We start from the raw sequence: 12,305 nt of genomic DNA, 5'->3' as shown, positions 1-12,305 counted from the left end.
CAGTATTGCTGTAGTGGTTTTGAGATGAAATTTTGGTTAATCTCTGTCCTTCTCTAATAGTCTCTAGAGTACAGGAGAAAGAGCAGAGGTAATATTACCTGTGTCTCACATTTGGAACATAGGGCATAATACTAACTTCTGACTGAAAAGGGGGGGGAAAGCACAAAAAAGTGGGATATAAATATAAGTGTATACTTGAAGTAGAAGAACAGAAACTAATTACATAACAGCTGCTGAAAAAGAAGAACACAAAGAAAGGAAGATTGTCACCAGTAAGTCTTTTTTTATACTTTTTAAAAGACACGAACTCAGAAAAAAAACTACATCAAGGTAGAGAACTAAAGAAGGCTAGGATAATACTACCAAACCCTTACTCTGAGGATGAAAACCTGAGATTTATTTTATTGTCTGTCAAAGGTGCTTTTGCGTTCGGTCTATCTGTTGTCTGATTACTGTTGTCTGTGACCACACAGATAGTCCACAGAGATTTCAAAGAAGTGAAAGTTAGGCGTATCTGAGGGCTGAAATTATTCTGTTATATGAGTTTTCTACATGGAGGTGTCTGAGTAAGAGCCATATGTACATCTCCTTCAGAACCCTCTGCTGCTTGGTAGAGTAGTACTGCAACCTCAATGAAGAGTTTTCAATAGAGAACCGGTTGTAATATTGCAATGTTGGTGGAAAATGAAATTAGTACTGCTTATGAATCAAGGAAACACCACCGAGGGCTCAAATGCTTCCGTAGCATTCAAAAATCAATACATTTGTTTTCTAGTCAGTGGCAACATGTGAGTAAGATGTGAACTTTCCTTTTACCTGCTATCCTGAGACAGCAGCCTGATGCATGCTGTGTGCCCACAGTATATTGCATATGTCAGAGGAGTGTTTTCATTGATGTCTCGAGGGCTGCTGTCTATCCCCAGTTCTAGCAGTGTCTGCACACAGTCAGCTTTCCCTGCTGCTGCAGCCCAGTGCAAAGGAGTCCTACAGGAAAGGGGAAGTATCATTAAAATGGATGAACAGATTTACAATTGAAACAATTTATGACATAGTGAGATGTGCACAGGATATTCTACCTGGCCAGATTCATAACATACATTTTAAGAAATTCCCCACCCAACTTATTCCACACCATTGTAGCTGCATTTATTTAGCTGCAGATAAAGTAGATAGGGGCTGCAGAATGCCTATACATTACATACTAGCATCTCTTCCACAGCTGGAATTGTGAATAGAAGTGCCTAAAGTTTTCAGAGCAGAATTTGAAAAAAAAAACCTTCCTAGTGTCCAGTGCATAGGGACAAACTCTTCTCATCTTTATACCAATCACAATTAGCAATGGTTGGCACAGGGGTCTCCGTGACAGTAACAAGAGAAGCCTCTCCCTGATGAATGACAAGGACTGAACACATCTACCAGACTGCCACTTTGCCAGTTTCTGCATCCTATGATAGGTACAGACCAGAGCACATATAATTGTTCTGAATCTCTGCAGGAGGATCAAACTGATTTTGTTCTTGGCAGAAAATATGCATCTTATATTTGGAAACTTTTCTCCAGTTTTCAAATGCTAGTATTTTGCTCTTGTGAAATCCTGAAAGCACAGACAACACTGCAAGAAAAGTGTTAAAGAATAAAAAAAATAAAATCAACATTTTTCTTTTTATTCCTTTTTCAGTTGCAGTGATTTCAGATTGGGTACAATCATAACACAACAGAAACACAATGAATGAAAATCTTATATATGTGTTTGTAGTGAAAAGCTTATCTTTTCCCTCTCCAAGTATAATATATTCTGTGGAAATATCAGAGCATGTGGAATAGGTGGCTGTGTCTTAATGAATTTTGAGATGTAGGCAATCTTCTCCTGTTGCTCTTCTCAACACAGCCTTCTCAACTACATTTTAATGATGTTTAGAAACTGCTCCAGAACCCTGTTCATTTTATTGCTGTTCCATTTTATTGCATTTTTCCATGAAGAATGGTATTATTTTAAGCACCTGAAGGCTTAAGCCAAGAAAACCTTGGCTTTTGCTTCACTGAGCAGAATAATTGTTGTGAACAGCCAGCTGGTTCTCTTTACATTAAATAGATTTATGAGCAAAGTTCCAAGGAAGGTAGGTGTGGGGTGAAAAAGAGGAAAGATGACTACTCTGTACTTATGAAATAGAGCTTTAATCATGAAAGAATCACAGGTCTTTTCAGAATGGAATGTGACAGGCCTCTAGTCCTATAGGAATATGGCATTTTCATCTAAAATACAATTAGAGAACATTGCCATTTCTTAAATACAAGTAACAGCAGGATCCTGGCTTCAAGTTGCAGGATCTTGTTCTATTGTTTTGAAGAGAATTCTCACTTTTGATTGAAAGAAACTTAGGTAAGTGGTGACAAAGTCCTTACACAATCTTCTCTTTTTCTAGCACAAACAGAAAGCTAAATATCATTCATTCTAGTCAGTTATCATACTACTTGTGAGCTGGACTGGTTTGCAGTGTTTCTGAGCAAGCACAGTTATCTGTGGAGTGCAGGGCATTACTAGGCCATGGCCTTTGAAACAGAAACATGATTATATAGTAAGCAGAGATGGTGTCAGGTTATTAGAAAGGAAGCAGCAATTTCAGTGTTTCCATGGTTACCTGTCATCCACATCAAGGGCCTGCAGGTTGCACTTTGGGACTTTAGCCAGCTCACTGATGATATCACTGTAGCCTGCAGCAGCAGCAATATGCATGCATGTTTTGCCATTCTCATCATCATAATTTATTATTGATGGTCCCTGCCAGTGGTCCAGAATGATGGAACACAGAATCCTGTTGCCACTCTGGAAGGAAGTTCAGAGAAGGAAAGTTTTACAATGGAGCTCACACTAGGCTGCTAGCTTCTCTGCTAGAGAATGCTAAATACAGTAACGGTATTCTTCTGTTTGTATAGCAGAATCTCCAGATATAAAAACCAAAATCATTCTGTCTCCAGATGGGAATTGTGCTTACTTTATCAATTTTTTAAGACACTCTGAACAGTGGAAAAATAATAAATAATGAACCACTGCAAATATCCAGAAAGGTTATAGAGTGTAAATTACTTAATAGAAATTACCTGTGGTTTTTTGCTGTTTTGCTTAGCCAGAATCCAGAAACACAAGTTTATATTTTCCAATAGAAATGTAGGGATGAAAATAATCTCAGAAAACCAACTTGTATCTGTAAGTCTGTTTCAGTACACTTAGAAAAGCCATGTCAAATATTTGTTCAAGTGCTTCTTGAAAATCTTCTTAGCTAGTTTGCTCCAGTGTCTAGTGTCTTATAGAAAGCTGACATTGTTCTCTAACCCGCAAATGAAATTGAACATTTTATATCTTACCTTAGTGGAAATAGAGCAAAAACAATTAATCACATTTTTATAGCAACAGAAACACAAGGTTGAAAAGGTCTTTCTGTATCATCAAATTCAATCCCTGCAGTCACTTGAAGCTATGTTACATCATCCCTCTTATAAACTTACTTTGTCCATTAAGCAATTAGGGGTTTTTTGCCCCCATTACTCTCAAAGGAACACAGTTCAAGAACTTCTTTGCTTTAATGATTTGTATCTCTAATTTCTATTCATACTCAGGGCTGATTATATGCTTTTGTTGATGTTCCAGCATTATTATTTTGATTAAATACTTCTTTCCTCTTACTGGTACTTTTTCTTCAGATGTATTTTTAGACAATCATCACAACTTTTTTGAATTGTTCTCTTGCTGCTCTAACCAATCATGCTCTTTTCAAGTTTTTTTAAAAAAATATACTTTCTGTTTCTCTCATTAACCTAGTAACCCTTTTCCTTTTGTGTTTTAGTTGTGTTTCCTTGAAGAGGGATGATTAAAATTGTACTAATCATACAAAGATGTTTTTGCCAGATCTTACACAGTGACACTGCTCTTCCTTATTTGTGTTACAAATACCTCTTTTGGTATGTCATAGAACAGCATTTGCCTCATCCACAGCTGTGTCCCATTAGAAGCTCCTAGTCATTTTGGAAAGACCCTTTACACCTCAGTACTTCTCTCCCTTAGCTGTTTCCAAACATAGAATTTCTAGTTTTGGAGAGGACCTTCTGTTTACTAGCACCTAAGTGCATGACTTAGACATTTTTTCCTATTCAATTTTGTCTCATTTGTATTACTCAAGGTTTAAAGGTGATCCATATCCCTGTATGATATCCCCATTCCTTCCTGTTATTGTCTTTCAGTTTTTTATTATCGATAGATTTTATCAGAAAGCTCCTCTATTAGGTGCCAAGTTATTATTAAAATATTAAAGAGTAATATCAAGTCTTATCCCTGAAAGTAATTTCCTTTCAGCCTCTATTCAACATTTAATCATACTCTTGTCTTCTGGATTTTAAGACACAATTTCTTTTGCTTGTCTGTACTTTTGTATATTATTTTGTAAGATAGCTATTTATTCTAAATTTATCTTTTAAAGATGGATAGACATCCATTATCTCAAGCCTATTCTATACACTTCTCTGCTCTTGGGATTCAGCTTCCTGCCATATTTTGCACCATTGAGAAGATGCATTCCAGGTCCTTGGAACATTCTGATCTCACAACCACTCAGTCCAGCTGAGAATTTCCTGAATTTATCAAAACAAGTGCCCCTGAAATCAGGAATTTTGTGTTACATGTACTTTGTTTACTCAGATGTTTAATTTAGAGTCTAATCTTGATCATGTAATCAAAGTTTATTTTCTATGGCCAGCATTTTGTAACTTCCTAATTAACAGTGTTTAAATTGTTATTAAGTTACAGTTGTCTGAATATCTAATGAAGAGTGTTGATCCTCATGTTCAGAAATACTGAAGTCCTGAATTACTGAAATACTGAATACTTCATTGTTTTTATTGTCCAGTCCCTCTGCCAGATACCAATATCCTCCATACTAGTATAATTCCCAGTAACGTATTTTCATCGTTAGCATCAGTGAAATCTCTAGTCACATTCAGGGCTAACTAAATTTAGAAGTCTATTACATACTTCTAGTACTACCACAATAAACATCTATCTGTTACCATCCTTCTCTAAGACAGTTTTGACACAAAAAATAATTAACATTAGCACCTTACTAGTTCTGTATTCATGTTCTAATGACTCTACTATTCCTCCAGTTTTACCCTGACTTGCTAAGTCAAAATTTCATACCCTGTAGCTACAGTTTCAGTCCCTCTATGTTCTTGCACAGCTCTTAGCATTCACATAAGAAATTTCCCACTTTTCTTACTGGCATTTTATACTTTCACAGTATGTTTGGTCTCCCAACAATCTTCTGTTTTCTAGACTAAACAAACCATTTCAATGTCCCTGTGCAGGTCAAGTTTTCCAACCCACTTATCATACTTGGTGCTTGCTTGTGGCCTGTTTCAGTTTGTCTACAGTTTTTTTCAACTGTGGCACTCCAAACAATGTAATTATCCAGCAGAAGCTTCTCTCTTGACATTGAAAATTGCTTCCTGTAGCCCACATGTACCATACTTCTGTTAATATGGCTAATCCCAGAATAATGTTTGTTTGATTTATATCATCACCATAGCTTGAACTCCTACTCACTTTTGTGCTGGTCTATCACTCTTAGTTTTGCACAAAAAACTTTAATTTTTCACAATTCTGTATACCGTGTTATTTTATTGATTTCAGTCAAATAAAAACATTCTTATGGTACATCTCAGGTTGGATTATGAGATAAACAAAGATTATTTGAACTGTCTTGAATGTGACTGAGAGAGAATATATGATGTATGATAGAAGTCCCTGGTGGATTTTGATGGCATCACTCCATATTCTTCCCCTTCCAGTTTGTTCGCCTGGAACATCTTGGACTGAATCCTGTGTCTATTATAGCAGGTTGTTATAAAAATTGTGCTATTGATGTAATTTAATGTGGTTAAACTTGCATGTACTGCTCAAATCAGAAAGAAACAAAGAATTAGACTTTCAATGATCACTGTATTTGCCACATGCTTAGAAAGGCTTCTGTGCCATGTGATGAACTTTATCTTCTTGCCACTTTTCCAGAATTTTTGTGTTTTATTACATGGGATTAAACTGTTTATTTTACTTTCAAACATACTATACCTAATAGCTTCTTATCTGAGGAAGCAATAATTGCTTTGAAGATGGCTACAAAAATTCTGCCTCATTTGAACAACTCAATCAAATTGTTACTTCAATTTACTAAGTAATCAAAGAATATTTCCTAAAATTTGAAGCTTCTGCTGAATGAGATTTCTGGGCAATTGCTCAGTCACTTTCCAGTTCTCTCTTCTTAGGAATGCTTTCTTATCTGTAAATTCATCTTGACTCTTTTGAATTGCACTCAAAGTTCTCATAAAATGCTTACAATGCCCTTATTCTTAGATTGATAGCTTTGAGTTGTGGTCACCAAAAATTAGTGTTCCTGTGGTAAATTTACCACAGTACTATTGTTAGACCAGGATGTTCTCTGGTAAATTTACCATAGGAAAATTATGTGTTTTTGTAACCTTACTGTACGCATCACTAAATTTCATCTTCCCTTTTTGTATTCAAATTCTTTTCTGCAGAGATTCAAACATTCTCAAAGATTATCAGTAATTTTTTGCTATGGGTTTCTAAATAGTTTTGCAGACCTTCTCCCCTCACCCACCCCATGGCCTGGGTTTTTTACATTTCTGTCACATGTCATACTTTTATCTGCTTCCACCCATTATTGATTCTCCTCAGTGAAATTTTCTTCCTTAGTTCACTTATCTCAATGAAACATACTTTGTTGTCCTAGGGTGACTTTACTTGTACCAAACCAGGACATTTATGAAGAAGAAATATCCTAAAGCCTGGATCCATGAGCTCCTGTAAGAAAACCTCTCTTTGTGCTTTATGCAAATTTTTGTCTGAGATTTGTGTCATCTCCAGACAGTGGCAAGCAGACAATACACTAACAGGGTATTTAGCTCTGACACTTGATTACAGCTCCTGTTTCTATAAGTTGGTTAATAAAAGTCAGACTTCTGAGAGTTGCGACTCTCAGCACTTTCCAAATACGAAAACAATTATTCAGAAATAATCTATTGAATCAAGTACCATGAGAAGAATCCTGAACTTCTGGGACACTTTTCCAGTTTCAGCACTTCTTTCAGCTATGTCTACTCAATTTATCCTCATTGTTGCTACAGCCATGCTTCTTTATACTTCAGCCCTTTCAACATCCAACTGATAAGCAGAACAATAATTGTGCTTAGAAAGTTTCTTGTCACTTACATAATATTCTACCATAACATAGCATTTTATTCTGCCAGATCTTCAGGTTTTCTTATTTTGTTGACTGCACTATATAGAGGGTTATTTTTTTCCCTTCTTCAGAACTAGATAATGGGGTGCCAAAGAAGAGCAATGTGAAAGGAGTTGGCTAAGCCTGCTACCAGTAATAGGGAGGTGGGAGGGGTAGAGGAACAAGGTATGGATCACTTAGCTCTTCTCACAAAACCTGGATAAAATATTTTTCTTCCAAGTAAATGCCTCTGGAGATTATATGGTTAGGTTGTATTAGTTCTCCTATATTTCCTGTCTGTATGAGCATGCAGTTTAAAGCCTTCCTATATTTATCTAGCCATCTTTGCCAGGTGGAAATTCCCCACCAGAAGCTCTTGATGTTTCTTCTTATCATTGGCATTGCACTGTGTTTTCCTCCTCTTTTACATTCTCTCATCTTTTGATTCCATAACCTTGAACCCAAAGCTTTGACCTTTTCTTTGATATCTTCTGCTCCATCCCTGAGTGGCTTGAGATTTTAAGCATTAGTTTACTCCCTTCTGCAGCAACAAATACTATCACCATTGCACTACTCTGGGAGGTAACTCACTTTTATAAAAAAGCAAAACTAATTACATTTACATAAGCACTTCCAGCTTCCTCCTGGAAACCATCTATGTGTATCATTGGGTGCTGTTTGAGTTTTACGTTAGAGAATCCTAGCCCTTCTGTCTTCCCTCTTATTCTTCACAGACACACATAGAATACTTTATTCTGAAATCAACTGTAACACCAGTAGAACCGTTGGAAAATAAACCAGCCAAATGAAACAAAAATCTTTTTCTCCTTTGCTGAAATAAAGACATGTGAGCCATTTGAAGTATTTTTTGAGGAACCCATAGCAAAATTCAAACAAATAACTTGTCTGTGGACTTTTTCCTTTATAACTCCAGTTGAAGCTATTATATTGATAAATACATCTTTCCATGCAAAGTAATTTTTTAACCTTTTTCTTTATTCTGAAATTCAGTATTTACCAAAAGCAGAAGCCATTCCACATTATTTTTCACATGGATCTCTTGACTGGATCTTGAAAATTCTGGCAGAAACTGTATATTTAGTTACTGTTATACTGGCAAACTCAGCTATTCTTCCAATGCGTTTTTTTTCCCTTATGTGATTAATTTTCCTCATATTCACATGCAGAGCATTGTATCAGTGTATCACATCCTTACTTTTACTGTAATACAATTTAGAATTTCATCCTAGAATCAGAGCAAAACGAATGTTGCATCAGCTGTGAGGATAAGTCAGGTTGGAATCAGATATTAAGGCAATATCAGCAAAACATATGCCTGTCTTGTTGTAGGTGCCGTGTCTGCTGTTTTAGGGATGGAGAATGCCAGACTCAAAAACAGAGGCATAATGTTGCTTCAGTCTGCAGCACAGTGCAGTGAGAAATGTCCTTATTTTGACAGTTTGGCTTGCTGAAGAGTTTTGCACACATCAGTGCTTTCTCCCATGTATCAAGGACTTCCAGCTTCTTCTCCTCTGCACCCAAGACTAGTGAAAGCTAAGGAATGGAAACACACTCACTCTACCTTGGCTGCTGTCATTTCCTGGCTGCTAGATGGCTGATATTGGCAGTGGAGAAGTGAGCAAATTTCACAGCACTCTATCCTTTCTCTACCCTGAGAGGACATGGAAAACTGGTCTCTGTGATGAGGAAAGAAACAAGTTGTAATACCACCTTCATTTTTCCTCCTGCCAGGGAAACTGCCAGAGATTCTCTGAATGCAGCCCAGGCACTTCACAGGGTGTGTCTGATGGCAAACCAATACAAATTAACAACAATTCTACTGATGCCACTGTAGTTACACTGGTGAGACTCAGTCAGCCCAGAGAGAAGCACATTTGTCTTCTCCTAACCCTTGTGCTGAAGCTTTACACACCCACTGAGACAGCATCTCTACAGAGTCAGAGCGACCCAGCTTGGTTTCACTTTGTGGTACTCTTGGAAAGAGAATGTGTTTTTGTACAGGAAGGTTTGTCCTGTGGTCCTGAGAGCATTGCTGCCTCTGGTTCAGCTAGGGGACATAATATTCTTAAAATATTTATCCTTTTAGCAGCCTTATATGTATTGGAAAAAGGTTCCACATGACAAAGGCAGTCATGGAAGCATGATTCTGGCCAGCATATGTCCCCGCCTCTCTTACCCTCTCTTTATTCAGACAAAACTCTGCATGAAACACTGACCAATTCTCTCTGAGAATTTATTTTCACTTGAAGTCTAAGTGCAAATGATTTACTGTGTAAATGACTATGACTATGACTAAAATCACTTGGCAACTTTCCCCTGCTATTGCATTGTTGTAAGGACTGATTTGTCTGAATGAGCTGTTTACATGCTTTGGGAAAGAGGTAATTTTTAAAATCCACAGAAGAATAAGGATTTATTCTATCAGAGAAATGGAAGCATTTGTCTTCAAGTGCCTTTTGTCAGGCATAGGAGATCAGGACATGTATAGATATGCAAGAAGTGGGTTGCATATACATTACTCATATTCTGGCATCCACTGTGGAGTTACACATAGACTATGTGCTGGGAAGGGGTCTGGCAATTGTCCCGTACTTACCTACAGGCTTTGCCCAAGACAAATTCCTGCTAAGCTCAGTGGGACTTCTGCAATTGATTACCTCAGACATTTGATTGGCATGAACAATTGCATTGTCTGCGGCATGTTCATACTTGAAGGGCTACTTTTTAACAGTCTATTACTTCAGTAAAAGTTTTTCTGATGATCTGGATGTACTGGTGAGTTTTTATATCAATACTGCAAATTTGCAGGTGATACAAATCTGGGAGGAGCTGTTGACACCCTCCAGGGCAGGGAGGCCCTGCAGAAAGACCTCGACAGATCAGAGATGGACAATCGCCAATCTATGAAGTTCAACAAAGGAAGGTGCCAGATTTTACACCTGGGATGGGGCAGCCCTGGATGTACAGACAGACTGGGACATGAGAGGCTGCAGAGCAGTGCCATGGAAAGGGCCCTGGGGTTCTGGTCCATGGCAAGCTGAACATGAGCCAGCAGTGCCCTGGCAGCCAGGAGGGCCAAGCGTGTCCTGGGGACATCAGGGACAGCATCACCAGCCAGGCAAGGGAGGGGATTGTCCTGCTGTGCTCTGCACTGGGGCAGCCTCACCTCCAGTGCTGGGGGCAGTTTGGGTGCCACAGGATAATAAAGTTATTAAAGTATCAGACAGCATCCAAAGGAGGGCAAGAGAGACAAAGGGCCTTGAGGGGAAGCCATAAGAGAGCAGCTGAGGTCATTTGGCCTCTTCAACCTGGAAGAGACTGAGGGGAGACCTCCTTGCAGTTACAACTTGTGAGGGGAAAGGAGGGGCAGGCACTGATCTCTGTGTGACCAGTGACAGAATCCAAGGGAAGGACCTGGAGTTGTGTTGGAAGGTTTAGGTTGGATATCAGGAAAAGGTTCTTGTGGCACAGAGTTTTTGGGCACTGAAACAGCTCCCCAGGACAGTGATCACAGCACTAAACCTGACAGAGCTCAAGAAGCATTTGGACAATGCTCTCAGGCACATGGTGTGACCTGTGCAGGGCCAGGAGTTGGACTCTGTGGTCTTATGAGTCTCTTCCAACTCAGCACATTCTGTGATTCTGTGGTAACTTAAAGTGTAGAAATATGTTGCAGCTGTATAAAAATGAAGTAGCACTAAGTATCATCCTTCAGCACTGGAATTTCGTTGCCTGTACCAAATAATTCCTAAAATCCTCTCTGCCTTGGTTTACATCAGGGTCAATTAATACTTTCCCTACCAGTTCCTGGAGCTGATATGGGTGCCAGATCATTCCCAGTAGGTGGCCTGTGTAAGACCATCCTGTTTGGGACAGTAAGAGAGTATAGCAGCAGGAACACAGATTGTCCCATGATAGTTTGCCACAGTGCCAGACTCAGGACTCATGCACATTTAATTCACTGTTGCACAGTGAATTGACAGTGTCACAAATATTTAGGGCACTTCATGGAAAAAGCTTCTGTTGGTATTAAACCAAGTTTATTTCTTACTCAGAACTATTTGCAAACTGTATTCCATCTTGTTTTGCAACTTGACAGCTCACTCTGTAGATCCCTGCTGCTATGCAATGTTCCAGGCTCCACAAGCAAGAGTTGTACCTTTGCTGGAATGACAATATTTACACAAGAAAATGATTTTTAAAGTGTATACTTAAAAAATGAAAATCGAATATCTTTTTGACTAGTTTGTTAACAATCAAAATTGTCTTTAAAGCTTGGTGACATAAAAAAGGAAATTACTACTCTTCCTTTGAAGCCATCTTTGGAAAACTGCATGAAACAAGGAGTATTGAAGGACAATTTTGCAGGGAAAGAAATCTGTCTGAAACCAGCTAGACAGTGAACCATGCTCAGCAAATGCATCCTTTCTGGCCAGTCCAACAACAGACATATCTGCAGTAGAGAAACACTGGATTTTAAGATGTTTTTGGAAGTTCCTTGAATTCTTCCACTGTATGTAGCCCACATGAGAAAATGGGTGCTGGGCAGAGAGAAGGAGAGAAGTTATCCTTTGGGAGAAATTCTGAGCAATCACTGACTTCTCTGGCCCCTTCCTCTGCTCTGGCTGGATAGCCAGCTGTGTCCTTGAGATGTCTTGTAGCAGTGGAGACATTCTTTTCTAGAGATCCTGACATTTAAGTGTGCTTTCACCTTCCAAGTAATTACAGAGAAACTGCAATGCTTGGTTAGCCAAACACAAACTAATACTTATGCATTTCTTTTACAGTGTGTTTTACATATACAGATATTTCACTCTCTTCTCTGGAAACAGAGGAATGAAATAACTGCATTGTTACTATGGAACAGATACACTGGCTTCTAATTTTTTAAAACTTTTCACTCCAAATCTGCCTATTAAAAATCATAAGCACATCTCCCCATGGGAGAATATTATTTTTAAGAGCTTCTTTCTAGTTGCTTTCTTTACATGCCTA

At 38.4% G+C, this 12,305-nt stretch overlaps 1 protein-coding gene across 2 annotated transcripts in view; it reads right to left on the bottom strand.

Annotated features, from left to right (window-relative positions):
- Positions 1-12,305, bottom strand: part of ANKRD55 (ankyrin repeat domain 55) — a 46,116-nt gene that overhangs the window by 12,755 nt on the left and 21,056 nt on the right. For both annotated transcript variants that reach the window (XM_056513489.1, XM_056513490.1), the window contains exons 7-8: positions 2,640-2,824; positions 817-984 (exon numbers count right to left, since the gene is read on the bottom strand). In XM_056513489.1, the coding sequence (XP_056369464.1) occupies positions 817-984; positions 2,640-2,824 (353 nt within the window). The remainder of the gene's footprint in view (positions 1-816; positions 985-2,639; positions 2,825-12,305) is intronic.

Source organism: Oenanthe melanoleuca, chromosome Z (assembly GCF_029582105.1).
Source record: "Oenanthe melanoleuca isolate GR-GAL-2019-014 chromosome Z, OMel1.0, whole genome shotgun sequence".
Taxonomy (NCBI): domain Eukaryota; kingdom Metazoa; phylum Chordata; class Aves; order Passeriformes; family Muscicapidae; genus Oenanthe; species Oenanthe melanoleuca.
The sequence above is the reverse complement of the archived record's forward strand: the minus strand, read 5'-3'. Positions and strand labels throughout refer to the sequence as shown.